The sequence below is a fragment of the Eschrichtius robustus genome, chromosome 10 (genome assembly GCF_028021215.1).
Source record: "Eschrichtius robustus isolate mEscRob2 chromosome 10, mEscRob2.pri, whole genome shotgun sequence".
NCBI lineage: Eukaryota > Metazoa > Chordata > Mammalia > Artiodactyla > Eschrichtiidae > Eschrichtius > Eschrichtius robustus.
Genome location: NC_090833.1, coordinates 8,424,128 through 8,446,667, shown reverse-complemented (window position 1 = coordinate 8,446,667; position 22,540 = coordinate 8,424,128). Strand labels below are relative to the sequence as shown.

The 22,540-nt window shown below is 47.1% G+C and overlaps 1 protein-coding gene across 1 annotated transcript in view; it reads left to right on the top strand.

Annotated features, from left to right (window-relative positions):
- Positions 1-22,540, top strand: part of GARNL3 (GTPase activating Rap/RanGAP domain like 3) — a 129,614-nt gene that overhangs the window by 95,065 nt on the left and 12,009 nt on the right. The window contains exons 16-23 of the mRNA XM_068552556.1: positions 1,838-1,942; positions 3,601-3,675; positions 6,800-6,911; positions 11,403-11,501; positions 11,865-11,981; positions 12,538-12,713; positions 15,201-15,359; positions 21,232-21,298. Coding sequence (XP_068408657.1) covers positions 1,838-1,942; positions 3,601-3,675; positions 6,800-6,911; positions 11,403-11,501; positions 11,865-11,981; positions 12,538-12,713; positions 15,201-15,359; positions 21,232-21,298 — 910 coding nt within the window. The remainder of the gene's footprint in view (positions 1-1,837; positions 1,943-3,600; positions 3,676-6,799; positions 6,912-11,402; positions 11,502-11,864; positions 11,982-12,537; positions 12,714-15,200; positions 15,360-21,231; positions 21,299-22,540) is intronic.

The following is a 22,540-nucleotide window of genomic DNA, read 5'->3' as shown; positions in this document are numbered from 1 at the left end:
GTTGAGAACACAAGTCCTAGCGATGAGTCCTGGTTAGAAAAGCATAGAGTCGCCTGATCCTGCTGTCAACACTGGACTGTGGCCTCCTGGGGCTCATGTTCTCTCATGGTTGTCACGGGAAGAAGGGATGTTGAATGTCCATATACAGGAGTGTGATTTTCATAAAGCCAAGGCCCGTGGAAGTCGAGATGCAGGCTGAGGGCATGAATGTCAGTCAGCAATCCCTGGAGCATTTGAGAGTACTTTTGGGGTACCTGTCTTTGGGGGTACTGCTCAGCATTACCCGTGCCATGGAGCTGATAGACAGGCAAAGTGGGGATTTGGGGGAGAGACTGGGGGCTCTATAAGGTTTTCTGGAGATTTACTGGCGAGCCCCATATTCAGGCACTGAAATAAGCATGTACATTTACTGAAAATCCACTTTGTGCCAGATACTTCCTAGGCTGAAGGTGTATCCACACTGATGGGACCCAGGACCTCCCTGAGGAGCCCAGCGCCTTGAGGGGCACCCATGCTTTTTGGAGGCCTCTAGACTCAGTGCAAGATCGCCACATGTCAGAGTGGCTAACGAGTGTTAATGCAAAATGAAATCATCGTTGTTTAGAAGCATTTCCCAAATTTAACAAGGAAGCACAGAACAAGGGGGGAAGACTTCCCTAGAATCGGTACAGCCACAAACTCCAGCAAAAGGAGTTGCTACTGACGTGTGAACACAAATGCAGTGTCCGGTCTCAGGTGGCCGCCCGGAGAGATGAAGAACATCAAAACGAGCTGGTGCTCGTGCAGTCCTTTCCCTTCAACACAGTGACCACCACCATCTCATAGGTGCCCTTGACTTCTGGCTGGTCGATACATCCTAACTACTCACAGGGATTGGTCCAGACCAACCCCAGGGCCTTAAAGAGCCAGCCATAATTGGCAATCTGTCCATTCCCTTTTTTCCTTAAAGTCAGGAAACGGTGAAGAGAGGGTACCAAGAGGAATATGTGATGTCCTTCAGGTCTCAGCTGAAACATCACTGCCTTAGCAGCCTTCCCCAGCCCCCAGCTGAAGCCACGTGCCCCTGTTAAATGCCTCCACATGCTTTACGGACCGCCCCTTCATAGAAGTTATCCCATGTGCCAGTCATGTAATCAATTACTTAATCTGTCTCCCCCGTAGACTCTGCTCCACCAGGACACAGACCATGTGCATCACATCCCCCAAATCCAGCAGAGCAGTAGATGCTCAGCCAATACATGCTAATTGCATGTGTGCACCCAGTTCTCTGCAGTTTGGAAGAAAACTAACATTTACTGAGTATGTGCCCAAGCACCTTCCATGCATTTCCTCACTTAGTCCTCATAACACACCTCAGAGACCGGTATTAGCCACACAAAGACACTGAGACTCAGAAATTAACTCCCTTGCCCGAAGTTACCCAGAAGGCCACAGAGCTGCACAACTCCAGGGAGTACCGTCCACATAGAATTTTGTATGTCATGTTCCAGGGGTGCCCCTCTCTGAGAATGGCATCCTTGGAGTTGTGTGTGCAGCGTGGTGGCCAACCACGCTGTTAGGCCGTTAGTAAGGGGGGGGAATGCTGGTTTGCTTGATTTCAGAGCCCGTGCTCTCAGCCTCTACGGGGCGGGCTCTCCCCCTGTTGGCTCCTTAATCCCTCGTGTCTAGCACAGACCCGGCGGGCACTTAAGTGGTGCCTCATAGATGCTTATTGAGAGAATGAATAGAGAAGGCAGAAGTAGGACCATTTGGACAAATAGGTTTGTCCACTAAGAGAAGCCAAAGGATGAGATTTGACAACCATCTTTGGAATTCATAACTTGTCTTTCTTTTTCAGAACATGCTTAATAGACGATCTTTCAGTGATGTCTTACCAGAGTCGCCCAAGTCAGCACGGAAGAAAGAGGAGGCCCGCCAGGCAGAGTTCGTTAGAATAGGGCAGGTGGGTTTTATTCTGACACCTGTTTTATTCTGACATCCAAACCAGATGGCCCACCTGCAAAGAATGTTATGTTTGCATACTCCTGGAAGAGCTCTGTCACTTCTCTTAGGATTACTGTGGAACCACGAGTGAGATTTTTAAAAGTTTTATTGAAGTATAACTGATTTACAATGTGTTCATTTCTGCTGTACAGCAACGTGATTCAGTTATAAATATATATTCTTTTTCATATTCTTTTTTATTATGGTTTATAACAGGATATTGAATGTAGTTCCCTGTGCTATACAGTAGGACCTTGTTGTTTATACGAAGATTTTTTTTTTTGGCTGTTTTGGGTCTTCGTTGCTGCGCACAGGCTTTCTCTAGTTGTGGCGAGCGGGGGCTACTCTTTGTTGCGGAGCACGGGCTCTAGGCGCACAGGCTCAGTAGTTGTGGCTCACAGGCTCTAGAGCGCAGGCTCAGTAGTTGTGGCGCATGGGCTTAGCTGCTCCGCGGCATGTGGGATCTTCGCAGAGCAGGGCTCGAATCCATGTCCCCTGCATTGGCAGGCAGATTCTTAACCACCAGGGAAGTCCCTAGACAAAGGAGATTTTTGATAACCATGTAGGCGTAGCTCTCTGCAGGCGTGAGTGAGAGGAAAGCCCTCTGCTGAAGCGGGGGTGACACCACTGGCTGGGAGCAAGAGGCCACAGGGCCCAGGCTGGGCTCCCTCTTGATAAAGGAGCATGTATCATTTGCCTGCCTCCCGGGAATTTTCTGAAGTGTGGGGAGCCAATTTAGGGAAAGCACCTTGAACTCCTCCCTGGCAGGAGTCAGCACATAGGGGGTGTCCTCGCAGGAGACCTGGATTCCCCCTACCGCTTGGAAGTAGTCGTCACAGTGAGGCGGCTCCCAGGCATCACCTTATTCCAGATTTTGGAGGAAACCATTCCCCCTTTGCCTTGCTCCTACGTGACATTAGTATTACTTAGTTCTGGAGGTGACACAGCTTTCTGCCTTGGTCCCATGTCACAAGAGGGAGGAGGAGAGCTGCCAGCTGCAGACAAGGTTCTGACCCGAAAGTCGAAGCCAATAGCAAGGCGATCAGGACAGCTTAACAGCAAAGATAACCTTTTCCCAAAGCAGGTGCACTGTTACTGGGGCCCTCCAACTTTGGTCCATGTTTAAAGATACCCCGACTCGGGACTTCCCTGGTGGTCCAGTGGTTAAGACTCCACGCTCCCGATGCAAGGGGCTCGGGTTCGATCCCTGGTCAGGGAACTAGATCCCACATGCTGCAACTAAGACCCGGTGCAGCCATAAATAAATAAATATTTTAAAAAACAAACAAAACAAGATGCCCTGACTCTACTTTCAGAGATTCTGATTCATCAAGTTTGAGGAGGGACCTGGGGATTTTTTCCAATACTGATGGTTTGGAAATCACTGTACTGATATACTGATTAGCTGAAATGACAGAAAGCATTTGGAGTCATGAGGGCTTCACCAGGTCCAGCTGACTCCATTCCTTATCTTCAATGATAGGGCAGCATGGGAACCTGAAACTTCAGCCGGAACTTACTCCTGTTTCATTAAACAAATTTTTTTTCAAATCATACTTGTTGATCCTGCTGTTCTTTTACTGCCTGATAAACTAAAAGAGATCTCTTTTCTGTCAGGCACTAAAACTGAAATCCATCGTGAGAGGGGATGCTCCGTCAAGCCTGGTGGCCGCGGGGATCTGTAAAAAAGAGGTGAGTCGATGATGCTTTCAGGTTCAACTGCGAACGTCCTTTGTCCTCAGTGAAGTTCTTGAGATTCGTAGAAAGAGTTTTGTGGAGCAGGAGGAGGGACAGCTGGTCTGCAGCAGAGTCCGCAGGGGCAGCCCCAGATAAAGTCGGGTGGCATCTAGTGAGAGCCCCCCCGTTTCCACAGTGTGCTGTGCCTTTGCTTAAAGGAGCAGCGCTGCTAGACTGGGCCTGGACAAGCAGACTGGGCTCAGCAGTGCTCCTCAAGCCTTGTGTGCCTACAGACCACCTGGACATCCTGACCAAGCGCACGTTCTCATCAACAGCTCTGCGTGGCAGGGCCAAGATGCTACATTTCTAACAGGATCTCAAGTGGTGCCTGTGCTGCTGACACGGACACACTAAACGGCAAGGCTCTAGGGCAGTATTTCTCAGGCTTTAGTGTGTGTTAGAATCACCCCCAGAGTTTCTGACTCCACAGGTCTGAGTGGGCCCTGAGAATGTGCATTTCTAACAAGTTGATGCTGATGGTGTTGGTCAGAGGACCACAGCTGAGCAACCACTGCTTCATCTACAGTTCATTCAGCCAAACCAATAATTCTGTGGCCTGAGTATCTACTTCTCATTTCCACTTCCTGTGGAAAAAGAACTAGGTGGTCATCAAGCATAGAAGAGAAAACAATGAAAACAAGTCGCAGTACAAACTTACTGTTGGCATGATTTCGTATTGTAAAGCCCATACCCTACATACTGAAATATGTCTATGTTCAGAATTTGTAAACGGTAGTTAAATGGAACAAATCCACAGACAGTGCATCACTGGAGAAATGGCCATCGTAAGAACAAAAGAATCACGAATACATCTACTTTCGCAATAAAGGTATGGATGATCTGTATCTGAATTGCAGAACCTACAAACTTTAAAGTCTGGTTGCAAGAAAATGATGAGCTCAAAATACAACTGATGCCGAAAAACCACAGCCAATTTCAGACAAGACCGACGGCAAAGCATCTTTTCCAAAGGTTCCAAAGGTTGCAAAAATTCCCACTATCTGCTTGTTCCTATGAATAGTAGAATTTGCAGTGTTGTCAAGCCCTTTATAGATAACAAATTCCAGTAAGATTTAGTAACCTTCTTAATAAGAAGTTCTTAGGTGTACATAAAAATGAAAGTAACTTGTTCACTGGTAAACGACAAAGAAAGAGCTTCCATTTTTTGGATCAGTGTGTGACCTACCAGTGGGCCACGGGCCATCCTTGAAGAAACACTACTCTACAGGCCCTCATGGGCTGTTGTGAAGTTGGCTCCGCAGAGGCCAGAGTCCCACATGCTGCTCCCGAGGGTGCTCTACTTCCAGAGCATGGGCACTGTCGGTCTCCTAGGCATCCATCATTCCATGAGCTGTGTTAATGTCCTTAGCGGGGAGCCAGTAAAGAGTTCTGCGCTTGGGCAGGAAGGCCCGAAGACCACATCGTTGCCCTCAGAATCTGCACCAAGCCCGTCATGTGGCAGCGGGGAGTCCAGTGCAATGATAAATGCCATCAGGCCTCAGACCAGAGCGTCTGTGGGTCTGGGGCTGAGTTCTCATCGCTGACACCTCCGACGTGCTGGCCTCAGACTCTTGCAGTCCCCAGCCACTTTGAGGGCCCATGAAGCCAGTGGACCCCCATGCCCCCAACACACACACTCCAGCCCATTAAAATTATGAATGGTGCCTATACAGCACGTTGAATACAGTTTCAGGGCTTCACGGACCTCCCTAAGCCCCCCTGGATACTTCAGGGCCCCTCGATCTTCTGGGTTAAAAACCCCAGTTCTGCATAAGCGTTCTGATCTTGTGTCTTGCACTCAGACAACATTCTGTTATTCAGAGTTGGCTTTCCACCTCAGTGTCTAATGCTCTAGCGTCTGTGTCTGTCGCCCAGTTGGCATTTACATTGGCTTTGCTTTTCCATATCCTCCTGCTCTAAGTCACAAACTCAGAATTTCCAGAAATCTTAGGGAACTGCCATTCCAAGTAATGACCTGTACACGTGCAGCCCTCTTTCAGTTTATAAAATATCTTCACATTCTTTGTGTGATCTTTTCACAACAGCCCGAGCCTCATCTTAGCAATTAGAATATTCATTTTGAGGCTGTTGGGTTTTATAAAGGGAAAGCATACTTTTCTAAGACAGCAATAATGCACACAGTGTTTACCCTCATCCCAAATGACACCCTTGCAGGTGACCTCAGAGCCATCGCTTCTACTTTTGAGTGTGTGAGCGTGTGCTCACCCGGCCCATGCAAACACACCTACTACACATGCACACGGGCTCTGGTACAGCCCCAGGTAAAAGTGAAGACATGGGACTTCAACTCGTCCCTGAGAATCTCCACAGACTTCCTTGTCCCTTGAGGGCAAGCCACATGCTTTGGAGGGAAATTAATGGTTCGGTTGAGAATGTCCCTGATTCTGGTGTGGCTCAGAAGCCACGAACAACGCCTGCAGACTCCAGGCATCGGCTGCAGCTCTGAGGCAGCAGTGAGGTGGGGCTGACTCTTCCTGCCCGACATGGAATGAAACTAAGGATGCGAGTTCCATGACGTGAATGTGTCACGTGGGGGAACACGAGTGGGTTTCATCAGCAGCCCTCGCCATATTCCTACAAACAGGTGTTTGTTTTTTTTTTCTTGAAGATTTGTAGCCTTAAATGGGTCAGTAAGCATTTTCATGTTAAGACGATATCAACTTCTTGCATTGTGTACGGTTTAATAATTTTGCCGAATCAGCAACACAGGAATCTGACTTTGTTTAGAGAGTTGGGTGGGACTTCCTTTTATAATAAAGAGAAACGTTTGCTTAGAAAACGTTACCAATGCTTCGATTGCCCCTGTGGGGCGTCATTACGATATAGACTCTGGTCACGGTGCCAGAAACATGTGACTCCAGCCTTTTCCTATTGCGTGCGTTTCTGGAAGGAGACTTTTCTTCTTAAGAAAGGTAACTGAGTCAGAGCCCTTCTAGCTCCCAGGGTTTGAGGGCATCTGTGTTGCTGTTTTGGGCGGTGGTGTGCTGTGTGTTTCCACCTGATGGGCCGGTGTGTTCTTTCTGGTGCACTTACCTTCTGATGCTTGGTTGCCTCGCAGCCTTGGGAGCCCCAGTGTTTCTGCAGTAATTTCCCTCACGAAGCCGTGTGTGCAGATCCCTGGGGCCAGGCCTTGCTGGTTTCCACTGATGCTGGAGTCTTGCTAGTGGATGGTTAGTGAGTAGCTGCTCCTTCAAATGTCTCTCTTTGTATAACTTGTAGTACTTCTAAGATGGGTGACCACCGGTCAGCTCCCTTTAGATAAATGGGTCCTCAGCAGTGTCCTTAGCAGAGCTTTATTTCCTTAAAAATTACTCCCTTGTTTTCAACAGGCAAGCCTGGGCCGTGGGGGTGCGGGGGGTGGGCGCGGGCCTGCATGACAGCTTCATCCCTTCCAATTAGTCTGTGGATATCAAATAACCTGCAAGGAAAATCTCCTTTGCGGCCAATACTTATCATGATTCCAAAATTTTACTTTAAATTGACAAGGGCAGGTTGTTATTTAGAGCTGCTGTCTCAGGGATATGCTCTCTCTTGAAGCGCTTTTTTTTTTCTTTTAAGATTTCTAATTCGAAAAGTACTCAGTATCCAAAACAAACAATAAGAATCTCAGATAACCTATATTTGAAGGATAGAGAAACAAAGATTTTGACAGGAAGACAGATCTCATCTCAATATAAAACCAAACTTTTCACAGCCGGGTGCGTCAGCCTGCCCCCAGGGAGGCAGTCAGCTCCCGCCTTGGCAAGGATGCCGTAGAGGGCATTCAGCTTCGAGTGGGGATTTAATTTAGCCTCAAGGACTGTGTGGTCCTTTCCAGCAGGAGGCCCCTTGGATTCTTCCAGACTCCTAATGAATGATAAAGGAGCTAAACACTAGTAGCAAGTCACGTCCTGGGGCTTCAGAGGGAGCCATAGGTGTAGAGACAGCATCTTCCAAGGGCACATCCTCGTGCACAGGAGCAGGCTGCCTGGTCTCTGGTTACCATAGTGATGCTTTATGAGCATCCTGAAGGCCACCTCCTGTGAGAGTAACATAACAGCCTAAAACTGCAGCATCTTCCCATCCTTGGCCTCGACCTTTACTCCCTCCTCAGTCCCTGACTCAGCACATTTATAAGTACGTGCTGTGTTCCGGGCCCTGTGCTAGCTGCCTCCGGTAGGACGATGAGAGGTGGACAAGACTTTATAATGGACTTATTTCTGACCTTATCTGTTATTTTTGCTATATCTTTAAATGTTGTATCCATAACATAATTTTTTAAATTCACATATATACACATATATAATTGTGTATATAACTAATTTACTGAAAGCCAGATAACTTAAAATTCATAAATTCAGAATTTAAATTAAATACTTAATTTTAGAAACTTTTATAAAACAGTTAGAAAATCTTTGTGATCTTGAAGAAAACCTCTCTGAGCTTCAGGTTTCTCTAAAGTGGGGGTAATTTTTTAAGTAGCTAAAAAATAGTTTATAATAATGAGAAATGATGAACTAAACAAAATAAGGATGATGATCCTAACCGCAAGGGAGGAGATGCGGAGATTATACGAAGTTACTTACTTACCTGTAAGCGCTTAAAGCAGCGTCTGGCACGTAGCAGTACCTTACCAAACAGTCGCTATCATCATTACTCTATCCCTATGAACTTGCCAGAAGGTAACAAAATCTATAGATTTTGCTCAAAGTGCAACCAAATAAAAGAATTTATTTAAAAAAACAAACCTTAGGGGTTTAGTCTAGTCTCTTAGTTTTACAGATGAAGAAACGGAGGCCTAAAGAAATGATGTGACTTGCCCAAGACCATACAGCTGGTTAGTGGCACATCTGGAACCAGAACCCAGAGGTGATTCCTTGTCCGGTGCTCTCTCCACTAAACCAACTACATTTTATTAAAATTAAATTAAACTCTACCAATGTGACTGTCTTTACCTTGATGCGGATTTCCAAGACTATACTCCTGGGCAAATAATTATGAAAATTTTTGTGATGAAAAGAATGTCAAATTCTACCTGTTTGCCTTTTTAGGAAAGAGAAAGTATGTTTCATAGTGACTATTTGTAAGGCTTGCCTAAAAACAGAAAAAAAAATTCTATTTGAGTTGCTTCTATGTAAATGTAAAATCCAAACCAAGATTACTAAGTCCCTTTCTGAAATTTTCATCTTTACGTATCCAAAATGTAATGGAAGTGTCAGATGTAAGGATTATTGTGACTGCCAGGAAATTCTTTTCTTTCAAACTTGAGGGATGTTGTCTTAACACAGGTGGTAGCCATATACACCCACCACCAGCTTAGATGTATTACTCAGATTATTACTTTCATGTCCTAGTTATGCAGTAATGCATCCCTGTTTGCCTTTGCTAAAAAGAGAATAACCCTTAAGGCTTTCTTTGTATTCCTTGTTGTGCTTTTAAGCCATAATTCTCTTGTTATTTCTTTGTTTACCTTTTTCTTGTCTACACTTAATTGTATTACGAATTATCTCTGTGAGTGAATCTCTCCATTTTGTTTCACGCCAAGTTCCACTCTATCCCATTAGCCTCTGCTTAATTTCATTAGACTTACCCCCTTGAGAGTCTGCTCCTTTCAAGGTCATTATTAAACATCAAGATTCTTTGCATTCTAAGTGTAGCAAAACCTACTCTGAAGGGAGACTAAATACTGATTAAATATGCTATCACCATTTGTTTTGGTTTTGCAGTAATAGGAAAGCCAGCTCTAAAAGATTGTTTCTTCCTAAAGAGATTACAAGAAGGAAACCATGTTATGAAATAGTCATTGAATCCACGTCACTTTCTCATATCCTTTCCTTCCCTTCCTTCCTGTGCTGTATATAAACCTGTTTAGCCACCTGAGAAAGACTAGATGGAGAATAAATGCTCATTTACTCTGTACATAGTCAGGCAGCCACACGGTATCCCTCTGTTTTAACTGCAAAATGAAGTGCTTCTGTCACATTAATTCCTTACGGCACAATTTTCCCGTGCTCACCCCATCAATCCACAGGGATGCAGTGCTGTTTTTAGGCTACAACACTGGCTAAGAGCCCAGACTTTGTCCTTGCACGGACTTGGGTTCCGCAAGCTCAAGACGTGAGCTTAGACAATTTTCTATCACCTCTGAGCCTCAGGTTCCTCATTTGTTAAATGGGAGTATTAGAAGTTCCTACCTAGTAGGGTCATTGGGAAATCTACATTAAATGACACATAAAACACTTAGCATTAAGGCCTGGCATGTAGGAAGCCCTCAGTGTATGTGAACTGTCATTCACAAAATGAAACAAGCATAGTCACTTAGTCAAACATAGAGACGGGTACTGGAGTGATCATCTCATGGTTTGAAAAATTGAGTCTTCCCCCGCAGAAGCACAAAGAGCCTGAGAATCAATCCTCTTGGGAAGGCCTGGGCTAGAGGAGCAGGAAAGTGTTTGATGGGCTGTCACAGAATTTATATTAGCCCCGATCATGAAGGGCAACTAGAGCCAAGCCCTCTGTCTAATAAGAGCCTAGCAGGCTCTGTGCTCTGAAAAATACAGCGCTCTCACAGGCCTGCAGGAGCGGGATGATAAAAGCTCTACTCCCTCCTGGGCACCATCCAGGGAAGGATGAACTCCCAGACAGGTTTCTGGAAGAGCCAAGATCCTCAGGGCCTCTCACACCTAAATTACAATTAAGGAAACACCCACACCCACAGCTGAACACTTGAAGACCTAAGTGTCTTCGAAGTACAGATAAAGAATAAGCTAGACACTTCTGCCTAAAATGTCTACACCATCCTGGGACATCTTTGCCTTACCCTGAGTCTATGTCAAGCTCAGAACAGACCCTTTGCTTATGGAACAGCCTTAATTCTTTTAGCCCTCTTTGTCCAAGGGACCCCCAAGAGCAAAGTAATTGCTGGCAATTTAAGATCCCAGTAAGTAAGCTTAAAAACAAATCCTATGTATAATTGCAGTGTCTTTAATCATCTGTTTACCTGATGTCTTCCCAAATGTTTCCACTAAAATTAGTTTTTTCCTGTTATTTGGGAAACGTAATTGATATTTCTCTCTTCTTTTATTTCTGTCTAAAAAGGAGATTTCATATTCCTATATGGAGAAATACTGAAAATTTATAGGTAAATTACTATTGACGCGGACATAGGGCATGTTGCAATAGGAAGTTTGTTTTTATTTTATATACAAAAGGAAATTCTAATTTTGCTTTCTTGAGAAATATGCAAAATAACCTAAGATGTGATGTGATTTCAAACATGACAAAAAATCAGAAAATGCTCAAGAGAAATGGCTAAGCTTATTAGCATTTTTTAAAACTTGGTGTTCAGTTCTTTGGAATAATCCCAGCAAAAACTGGAATTGGGAGATGCTGCCTTTTCTTTGATGAACACTGAGGAGAAGAATACAGCTTAGGGGCCCTGCCGTTACGCTCCCTGTATGGAGTTGTGAATGCCTTTGGGAAAGAAATGCCAGTCCTTCTCCCTGAGCTAAGAGGAGACTAGTGCTTGAACTTTCTGTGTAGCCCTTATGAAAGCTCTAGAAGCTGTCCTCCTTCCTCGCCTAGGGAGAACCGGGGTCCAAAACTACCCACAGGCACGGTTTGTAGGTTCTAGAAAGTGTGGTCTGGGTTGCAGCATCAGGTAACCAGGTTTCCTCTTCCAGATGACCTTCCATCAGTGCCAGTGTTTGACAAAACTCTGCCCGTGAAGCAGATGCATGTGCTGGAGGCGCTGGACCTTCTGATTTTCAGAGCAGACAAAGGTGGTACTCCTCTCCAGGTGACGTTTTCTGGGAGGAAGGGAAGAGTGTAGCCTGCGGCCGACACAAGGGTCGTGGGGCTCTGGCTGCATCGGTGGTGCCAGCTGTTTCTTCTCCTGGTGCCCAGGGCTCAGGGGCCTTGGTGGCCCATATGTCCTCTGAGGAGGGGATGGTGAGGGAGAGAAGGGCGGGGGGGCATCCTTGATTGCATCATTACATAAAGGCGATGCGGGGTTTCTCCTGGATTCTGGAACACCTCAAATTCTGATTCCTCGAGCAGTGGTTTTCCTATACAATCCACCCTTCCAGTTCTTCCAGGTCGTCTTACTTTTCCATCCATCTCCTCCGTCTGCTTTATCCCACCAGGGAAAGATGCCCGCCTCTTTGTCTTCAGGCTCGGCGCTGTGCAGAGGGGCATGGAGGGCAAGCAGGCCGTGAAGGGCAAATATGACTGCAGAGAAAACAAGCTGGAGAAAACCAAAGGTGACTCGATTCTTCATATTTTGGTGGTTTCTGTCCAATTAATCTTTTTCTCAGACGGCCCAGATTTTACTGAAAAGAAAAATGAGTGGGAATTTGATTTTATTTGTTTCCACTTGGAAACATCACAAAGGTAGGATCACTGCTTCCCTAAGAGAGCTTGAGTGATAGAAAAGCAGGTTGAGGACTCAAGGAAATTCCAGGTCTTGTTTGACAAGTTTGGAATGAGTTAAGCTCTGTGACCAAACCTGTGAAAAGAGACTTTTAGACTTTGGTTCCTGGAACTCTGATCACCCTTCACTTTAGTTCATATCATGTAATGGGTGTGAAGCTAAGTCCACAAACTCTAGTAGAGAGGGAATATGACTTCCTTAATTGTCCTGTAATTCAACCTAATTTTTATTTCAAGTCCCCACTTTGCCTGGTGGAGGGAACGTTTCTTGGTCATTTCACTGGGTTATGCTTAGTTTCCGGGGTTCTCAGGTATCACCAAATTGTCAAAGCTTGGGGGCTTCCCGCCTCTCGTCGTGTGTTCAGCATCACTGATTTCTCTTCCCAGGCTGCCACTTGTACGCCATTAACACTCACCATAGCAGAGAGCTGAGGATTGTGGTTGCCATTCGGAATAAACTGCTTCTGGTCACGAGGAAACATAGCAAGACAAGTGGGGTGACCGGCATGTCACTGTTATCTCCCCTGTCCGAGTCACCTGTTGAAGAATTCCAGTACATCAGGGTAGGTTTTCTCTTCAGATCGTTTGGCTCCTGGCCAAGGTGTCACGAGGCAGACTCCCTCCTTCCACCCAGATTCTGTCATCTATTGGCGTTCAGGAACCGACTGGGGAAGGCCTCGCCTGTTGCCCTGGTTTCCCCAGAAGACTAAGGTGAACAGGGCTTTTCCGACTCCATCCAGCTCATTCATACCAGTGAGCACCCAAAGATGCTGCCCTAGTGGAGATCATTTTGAAATGTATAGAAATTTAGAATCATTATGTTGGGCACCAGAAACTAACACAGTTTTAAAGTCAATGATAAAAATAATAATAATAAATCAATGATACTTCAAAAACAAACTCATGGAAAAAGAGACCAGATTCATGGTTACCAGAGGCAGGGGGTGGGGGGAGGGGGAAATGGAGGAAGGTGGTCAGAAGGTAAAAACTTCCCATTGTAAGACAAGTAAGTACAAGGGGTGTAATGTACAACACGAGAAATATAATAACGCTGCTGTATGTTATATATGGAAGTTAAGAGTTCTCATCACAAGGAAAAAAATTCTGTTTTCTTCTTCTTTTATTTTGTATTTATATGAGGTGATGAATATTCGCTAAACTACTGTGGTGATCATTTTATGATGTATGTAAAGTCAAATCATTATTGAACACCTTAAATTTATACAATGCTGTATGTCAATTATATCTCAATAAAACTGGAAGGAGGAAAAAAAGGATGCTGTTCTAGGTCCTGGGGATACAGCAGTGAACAAGAAAAAAGTGTCTTTTCTTGTGGAGATTGCTTTCTAGTTGCAGGACAACAAAAATAGGCCAATAAGTCTATGAGTCCTGAGAATAACAGTAAAGTAGGATAAGGAAACAGAGGATCATGGATCGGGGAGGTAGGGGATCTCTTTTAGAAAGGGTATCTCAGAAGCCCTCTCAGAAAAGATTACCTTTGAGGGGAGATCCAGATGAAAGATGGGACCGAGTGCTGAGGGTCTCTGGGGAAAGGGTCTCCGGGCAGAAGGGGAGCGGCCAGCGAGGGCCCAGTGGCCCGGCTCAAGGCACAGCCAAGAGGCTGGGCGGCTACAGCCGAGGGGACAGACAGGGGTCAGTGTATGGGGACCAGGTTCTCTTGGGCCCTGAAGGCCATTGCAAGGACGTTGGCTTTGACACCGAGCAAAAGGGGGAGCCACTGGAAGGTCTGAAGCAGAGAAGTGGCAGGTTTTAAAAAGGCCATGCTGGCTACTGGACAGAGGAGAGAGTAGGGAGCCAAGAGTGGAATGAGGAGTCCAGCTAAGAGGCTGATGCAGGGCCCTGGCAGGAGACGAGGTCAACTTTGGTCCTGGGCAGGTGGAAAGGTGTGGTGGACAAAGCTGCCCCTTTGCCTGAGTCAGTAGGATTTGCTGCTGGGCTGAGCGTGGAGCCTGTGAGAGAAGCCTCCTGGAGCATCAAGGCCCTTCCCAATCTTACCATTCTAGCTTTTTTAAAAGCTATGGTACAGGGACTTCCCTGGTGGTCCAGTGGTTAAGACTCCGTGCTCCCAATGGAGGGGGCCCGGGTTCGATTCCCAGTCAGGGAACTAGATCCCGCATGCCACAACTAAAGATCCCGCATGCCACAACTAAAGATCCCTCATGCCGCAACGAAGATCCCGCGTGCCACAACTAAGACCTGGAGCAGCCAAATAAGTAAAACATATTAAAAAATAATAATAAAAACTATGGTACATTAAGGTGTCAAATATGTCAACCGTTGGCCACTAAGGCAGAGTAGGCCCATAAGTGAGCTGAGAAGTTATTTTTGCCTAGAGTTAAAGCTGCCTGAATTATGCATTTCAGTTTCTGCTAATATGCAATTCCAGGGGACAGAACAACGAAACAGTTAAAGCAAGTTACAATCTTGCTTTAAATAGGTGTTAGTCTTCTCATACAGTACTTAGCCATCTTAATGAGTATTTATGCAGAGCATGTGCATTTATATGGAGTATAAGCTCTGAAGTCAGGTTTCTTGAGTTCAAATCTTGGCTCTGCCACATATAAACTATGTGACCGTAGGCAAGTCGTGTGACCTTTGAGCCTCAGTTTCCTCACCTGTAAAACAGAATAACAGCCTTACCTACTTCATTAGGTTGTTATGAGGATTCAGTGAGAACAGTGCCTGGAGCTGTTAACATTAGCTGTTATTATTATTATTAAATGACAGGACGGGACCAGACAGTCTGAGGGCTGACACAGGCCACACTGTTGAATTGCTTTTGTAAAATTGTTTCCTGGCCTCTCCCCTCTGCAGTGGACATAGGGCTGAGCCTCGAGGACAGGCTGTAGGAGAAGAAGTCTGGCGCCATCCCTCCCATCCTTTCCCACCCCTGCCTCCCCTGCAAGCACAGGGCTCTGCAGGGGCCTGGCAGGGGGACTCTTCTGCACGGGGGCGGGCAGTGGGGGGTTGATACGAAGGTGGCTGCTCTGTCCTCACCCCTTTCTCCTCCATCATTGTCCACCACACAGGAGATCTGTCTGTCCGACTCTCCCTCGGTGATGACCTTGGTAGATGGGCCATCGGAAGAGAGTGACAACCTCATCTGCGTGGCTTACCGGCACCAATTCGACGTGGTGAACGAGAGCACGGGGGAGGCCTTCAGGCTGCACCATGTGGAGGCCAACAGGGTCAGTTGACAGATATGGGGGCAAGTGGGAAACTAGAAGGCTAGGAGTTGTGTCTTCTAACTTTGTCATGCCGTGATGAGGATTTCTTTAAAATTGTGTATTATTTATTGTATCAGTATCATGCGATGTACTATTTAGGCTGCACCACCTGAAGCTGCCATCTTTGTAGGTCCAAATGGTTCAATATAATATAACTGCCCATTGCCCTGTTCAGCTTTTCCAGGCCTCCCCCTGCCCTTCCATCCTTCCCAATAAAAGAGGAATGAAGAGTCAAAAAGCTAAATGTAAATAGCTGAGTAAATGAGAACATTTGTTTGGTAATTCATGCTAGAAGGGCCTTTGGAGAGTAAGGTTGCTCTCAGAGGCCCTGCAGACCCACAGCGTGGGGCCTGGGTGGCAGGGGAGGGTACAGCCCATGTCTCCATCCCCTTAGAGGCCGTTAGGAAAAGAAGAAGGGATGAAACACCATTAGGAAAGAGAGAAAAAGCAGATCAGCACTGGGGGTCTATACCTCCTGGCCTGAGCTGCACAGAGAACAGCCATGTCCTGGATTTGGACAAAATCTAGGGCCCACCCGAAACTCCACCGAAGCGCGAAAGAGGACCTCGTGGGTTCCGAGCATCAGCACCCCCGGGTGCCTGTCACTGAGCTGCTCCACACAAACAAGCAGGTCACAGAGCTCTTCAGCCCACTTATCGCCGTGAAGCAGGTCAAGGCCTGATAACACTTGAGCCACTGAGGTCTGCATGGTGCAGGGCCAGCACTCCAGCTTAGGTTCGAGGACAGGGCAGAACAAGGGCATTGTCTCCAGGGAGAATGTTGTTCCTGATGAGAGTTTCCAAACCCACAGACTTCCCCCAGTCCTGTTCAGATGTGTCAAAGAGACTGAGGAATTTAATTATGCTTTATAAGAAATCAAAAAATACAGTTTATATTTGGACAAGCCCTACATAAATATGCACTAAAATTGCTAATTACTGTATGAAGAAGACTTAACACCTAATGAAAGCAAGATTTTAAAAAATAGAAAAGTCAGAAAAAGAAGCATCTAGATATAATTAGGAGGTCTCCTTATCTTCAGCTGTTGTCAATCACAGCTCAGTCTGTCCTTTCACGTATATATACTGGTGGCACCCAAACTCGTCTGCAATTGGAGTCATCAAGGAGCTTCAAATGCTACTGATGCCCGTGTCCCACCCACAGAGATTTCATCGGCCTTGGGTGTGGCGTGGGCTTTAGAATTTTCAGATGATCCCCAGGTGATGTGGGAAAGTTTGGGAACCACTGGTACACACTGCTGCTTAACTCTGGCTATAATTGCCTAGAAAGCTTTAAACAGATCAGTGCTCTGATACACCCAGATCAGTTAAACGAGAATTCCCGGGTGTATGCTATGGGACTCAATTGGTGTTGAGTCTCCCCCAGGTGATGCTAATATAGACCTAGGAGAAGGAATCTATCCTGAAACTCTCCCTAACTTAAAGCCAGGACTCCCGTCCATCCCAGCAGCCAGGAACCTATAATTACTTCCAGCCGCTGACTTCTGAGGAGGAAGGGTCCAATCTGGCCTTTGAAAGTTCTTGCCTCTTCTTGCTTTTCAAAACTCTGTACAGCCAGCCAAAAGAGACAGAAAAAGGCTGGCCTAGCAGGTCTTTGTTGAGTCAATCCTTCCCTGGCAACTAGTCTCTTAAGATTCATGAAGGCCCAGGAAAAAATGAGTTAAAGTTTTCTTTGATGACTTCTGTGTTTGTTTTTCTGAAAGCTGTGAGAAACAGTCCTAAATTTTTCTGTCCTTTCTTCGATATGCTTTTTAAAGCAAAGATAGAAAATTTTCTCTAAGAGAAAATGTTTAAAACCGTGTCCCCTGGATCTGAGTGGGTCAGTGTGCATAGTCCCTCCTAGTACAGTGGTCCCAACCTTTTTGGCAACAGGGACCAGTTTCCTGGAAGACAGTTTTTCCACGGATGGGGGCGGGGGGGAGGGATGGTTCAGGCGGTAATGCAAGCGATGGGCAGCGGCAGATGAAGCTTCTCATGCTCACCCTCTGCTCACCTCCTGCTGTGCGGCCCGGTTCCTAACAGGCCTCGGACAGGGGGTTGGGGACCCCTGTCCTAGGAAATCAGCAGCTGCTGTGTTTGCTGAGCAGGCAGAGGTACTGAGACAGTGGCTTGTCTTTGCGAGGAATTTACTGTCCAGCTGGGAAGAAAAGCCCTAGAGAAATGAGGAGAGAAATGAGCATGCTTTCTAATAGCTGGTCAGAAGCGGCCTGCGGGAACAGGGTTACTTCCCACCGGGATGCTCCTGCAGGACAAGCCCCGAGTGCAGTGGGGCAGGAGAGAGAGGCTGACCCTCCTTGAGTCCTGGAGATTTAGTGCCTCAAGTTGCCCGCACTGCCTGCCTGTTCCGTGTGCGGCCAGCCAGGCCGGCCTGGTTTCCTGCCCCCGTTCCTCCTCTCTTCTCATCCAAGACCCCTTGATTCCCACTGTAGGCTTCAAACTGACCTTAGCGTCTAAGACAATCCTAGCTCGAGAGAGGAGCTGTTTAAGAAGCACCAGAGCAGCCTTCTGAAAGTCAATGTCAAGTTCGTTTTACCAACAGGCCGACTGTGACCTACTGCCCCAGCTCCAACAGCCAGCACTGGCCTCCTTCCCAAAACAGAGGACTCCTCTGGAGGGAACTGCAGACCTGGTAACAGGATCTGGGTCTCTGGCTTATTTGCTGGGCCCAACCTGACTGTCTGCCCAGACCCCAGCCGGGCTCCACTGAGAGCTCACCCTGGAATCACGTGGGAAGGCTGGACACTGACCTCACAGTGGTGACCTCTTTCACTTGTTACAAGTCTGTGTTCTGAAGTTTCACAACCACCACATATGACTTTTATTATTTTTAAATGCCAATAAAATGAACTATTTTTAATCAAGGAAAAAATAAAAAGCCAGTGCCTATGTCCTACCCTAGACCTACTATATCCAGATGTCTAGGAGCGAGAACCCAGAATACGTATCTTTTAAAAGCTCCCTAGTTAATTCTCAGGTCCTCGCCTGGTCAAGAAACTGCTGCAGGAATGACTCCTGCCAGCACCCACCCCCCGCCCCCCTGTCCTGGGAGCCGACATCTGTATCAACATCTGTATGTATATGGAACATGCACACGTGAACCCGGCCCCACCATGCTAAGTGTTAATAAAGTCTGACGAAATGCAATGGGGGACCTGAGGGAGGAGTGGTTGAGGCCATGCTGTGGTCTCCGTCCCTGAATTTCGGCCCTGTAGCCTTGACAGGAATGTGCTGTTCACTTCCCCGTTTCTGCAGAAAAGGAAACTGAGGCTCAGAAAGGAGGAGCCACATTAACCCCAAACCACACAGCTAGTAAGTACAGGGGCAGGACTTGAACCCAGGCTGCTCGCTCCCAAGGCCATGCCCTTAAACCCAGCCTGTGGCATCCACAGCCTCGTCACAGAGCGTGATGGGGAGAGCAGGTCCAGGCTACAAAGCTGGCAGCACTTGGCCACTCCCCTCAGGAAGTGCACAGCCTGGCAGAGCAGACAGCCACACCCTCTAGGGCTCGAAGCCTCTAGCTGAGATAAGTGTCATCTAACTGACAAGTACGGGGACACCTGAGGAGGAAGTGACTCTTAAGTCAAAGTGCTTGGGCTGGGAGGGTTCCCTCCAGGGCCGAGGGGGCTCAAGGGCTGTTCCCTCCCGTGAGATACCCCACTGGTGCTGGTTCCATAGCTAAATAATGCCACCAGCTGACATTATAGAGCATTTACCAAGTACCAGGCCCTGCATGACCTCACGGAATCCTCAGCCCCTACAGGAGTAGATGTTCTAGTATCTCCCATTTTACAGTTGAAGACACTGAGGTTCCGAGAGGTTAAACCACTGACCTAGGTACCCACTCCTCTCAAGTGGCAGAGTTGGGATTTCATTGACCCAGTCGTGCGTTCGGGAAGTACGTACTCTGCTCCTGCCACTCGACAGGCCCTGATCCAGGTGCTGAGGATGTCACGTGAGCGGGTCGGCAAGGCCTCTGCTTCATGGAGCTGAGATCCAGTGGGCAGGAGAGTGCCAGCAAACAAACAAACAAGCAAGCGAACATCGGGCAGCAGTGCACATCATGCAGATAATTAAAAACTAGAGCTGTGACCTACAGCAGCAGAGGAAGTATTTGGGATTTGACGCCCAGGTCTTTCTGATCCCAGAATCAGCACCCTTGACCTCTGAGCCTCGCTGTTTCCCACCCCCACAAAGCCCCACAACTCTTGGTTCTGGCATTGGCCCCATTATACCATGTTTTACGTGCCTGTATGCTTTTCTGACTTTTTCTTAAGGGGTGAGACCCTGCCCTTTCATTTCTGCGTGCTTGATGGCACCTAGTACAATGCCAGGTAATACTGGGTGGGAGATGGGCCGGGGTTCCATTGCAGGGACTTGCCAGACACAAGGCAGAGGCCCTGGCTGAGGGTGGCCAGCGGGGCTTCAGCACGGTCGTGAGACCGTTTAGAGGAGAAGGCTGCATTTGGGAGAGAGGAGGAGGGCCTGGGGTGCGGCGGGGCCCCAGTGCAGTGCTGGGCAGCTCAGAGACTGGAAGGGGCTGGAGAGAGCTGGGCCAGAGGGAGACAAGGACACGTGCCCCTGCTGGAGAGGTCAGGCCTAGCCTGGGGCCAGAAGTTAAGCCATTTGCAACAAGCCACAGAGGCAGCGAGTGGTACAGGCAGGATCGCAGCTCGGGGCTGTCTGACCAGCGTCGTGCTCCCATCTGTTCCCCTACGCTGCCTCCTGCGTTCCTGGGTATGGAACCTGTTGCGTTTGAGAGAAAAGACTTAGGAATATGGGCTGGAGCTCTGAGGAGAATGTGTGCCTGAGGTTGTATCTAGAGATTTTGAGCAGAGTAAAATCTGAAGCTATAAAGGTGGGGATTTTTCTAAATGAGAGAAGAGCCAAGAAATGGAAGAATAATCTGAAGTGGGAGAGAGGACGGGAGGGAGGAGACGTCCCATGTCAGAGGCTGCGGAGCTCTGGATGGAGAGATGAGCCACGGCCAAAGGCCTCCAGGCTGGGGAGAAGGAAATCTTTGTGGTGCTCAGAGAGGGCAGTGTCCCTGGTGGTACAGGAGGACAGACTACAAGGGCTGAGAAGACAAGTGAGGCAATGAAAGAAGCAGGAGATTTTTACAGGGTCAGAGTTTTGAAGCTCAAGAGGGGCCAAGGACACTATCAGGTTGAGAACCGTCTTCTCAAAAGCAGAAACGGAGGCCGGAGAGGAAGAGCTCGCCCAGGCCACAGAGCTAGGGCTTCCGACACTCTCTGCATCATGTCATGCCGCCTCCCTGGAAGTGAAGGAGAGAGAAGAGAAGTGCAGACACGGTGATACTGAGATTCAGAGACTGTGTTTGAAGCAGGAGGAAGTGTGGCTGAAGTGCAGGGGTGTTAAGCTTGGAAAAGAACTGGGGACCCGGTTCAGATCTTGGCTGGAGCACCTTCTACCTGAGGCACTAGAGCGACTGCACCTCTCTGAGCCTCACTTTCCTCATCTGTAAAATGGGAGCAATGCCACGTACTTTAGGGGTTAATGTGAGAGTGAAACAAATAACCCATGTGAAAAGCTTTGTGGACTGAGCCCACTGTATAAATAAGAGGCCTGTCAATAGAGAGTGGAGATGTCCGCCTACAGAGCTTCTCAAAGCGTGGGAAAAGAGGGTGAGAAAGTCCCTATGGACTGCAGTCGTGGCCACCCATGTGGCACTGTGGGTGCTGGTGAGGTGGGAATGCCCCCCAGTGCCTGAGTTTACAGAAAGCCGTAACTTGAGAAAGTCTTTTCATAGTGTCAGTGTCCAGCCTGCCCACTACCATTGCCCATTCTCATTGCAGGTTAATTTCGTTGCAGCTATTGATGTGTACGAAGACGGGGAAGCCGGTCTGCTCCTGTGTTACAACTGTAAGTAAAGGATGTGTTTTGATCTCTATTTGCTAAAATCAACTGGTTATTTTTTTTTTTTCTGGACAATTTAAAGGGACTTAGCTTTAGATTTACCTGAGGTATTGTTCCTGGGTCCTTAATTCCACTCCAGGGCGCATCTAAAAATTGCCTTCCTGCCTGGATCTCCCAATACGCCAGACCTCCTGGTAAGATGGTGCAGGGGCCACCTGGGGGTGTCTCCAGGACGTGGGAGTGATAGCAGTGGCTTCCATCTAGGGAGTCCTTACTGTGTGCCACGCGCTGTGCTTCACCCACCTCAGTCACCGTTCCATTGACTTTTTCTGTTACTCTCTGTCATCTGGAGGGAGATAAGGCTCCTGAGACCTGGAGCGGTGAACGGACTTTCTCAAGATTGTGCAGCTACAAATGGCAGAGCCCAGGTTCACATTTGGGGCCTCTTGACTCCAGTGCCCCAAATTTTAACCACAGTTACTCTTCCCCTTTTTGTTATTTCTCAGGTGTTAATGAAATCAGCCTCAACCTGGCGTACCTGGCCTCAGCTGGGTTAGTTTGGGTCAGGTGGCAGGTGGGTTTCAGGCAGACCACAGATATCAAATAGGGTCTCTAAGGATTTTCAGCATTTCAAAAGCTAATGTGATACTACAATAAAAAGGATCTTTTTAAGGCAAAGGTAGTAAGATATTTTCCTGGATAAGCCTGCCCAGTCTAGCTAAAACAATAAAATATATTTTTTTCAGCCTAGAATTGTATCGATTTAGAGTGGTGATGCTGGTTATATCACATGAGGCAGATATTTTGATTAATTAATCTTTGATTAGTAAGTATTTTCAGTAGAGAAATTTGATAAACATCCTCTCGAAATTCGAGATTTATGGGGAATCAGGAGAAGGTAGTCACAAGGAAAGAACTTCACCAATAAATCGCTCTTTTGGGATATTTTATTCACAGATCTGTCTAAACCCTTCTCAAATTTGAAGCTGATTTTTATCATATGTCTGCTCCTTTCTAAAATATAACTTCCAGAAACCCAGAGTTTTCTATAGAGAAATTTTTATCTCAGATAAGTGAAAAACTTTTCTACATGCAGAAAGGGACTTTTCTTCAGAGAAATTTGTTTTAAAATTAGAACCTATACACTGTTCCCCACCAGCTGGATGGGGAAAGTCAAAGGAGGGAAGTCATAGATTCTGAGCTGCTTCCCAGGCAGTGACTTTCTTAGAATCCTGCCCCCGCGCCAGC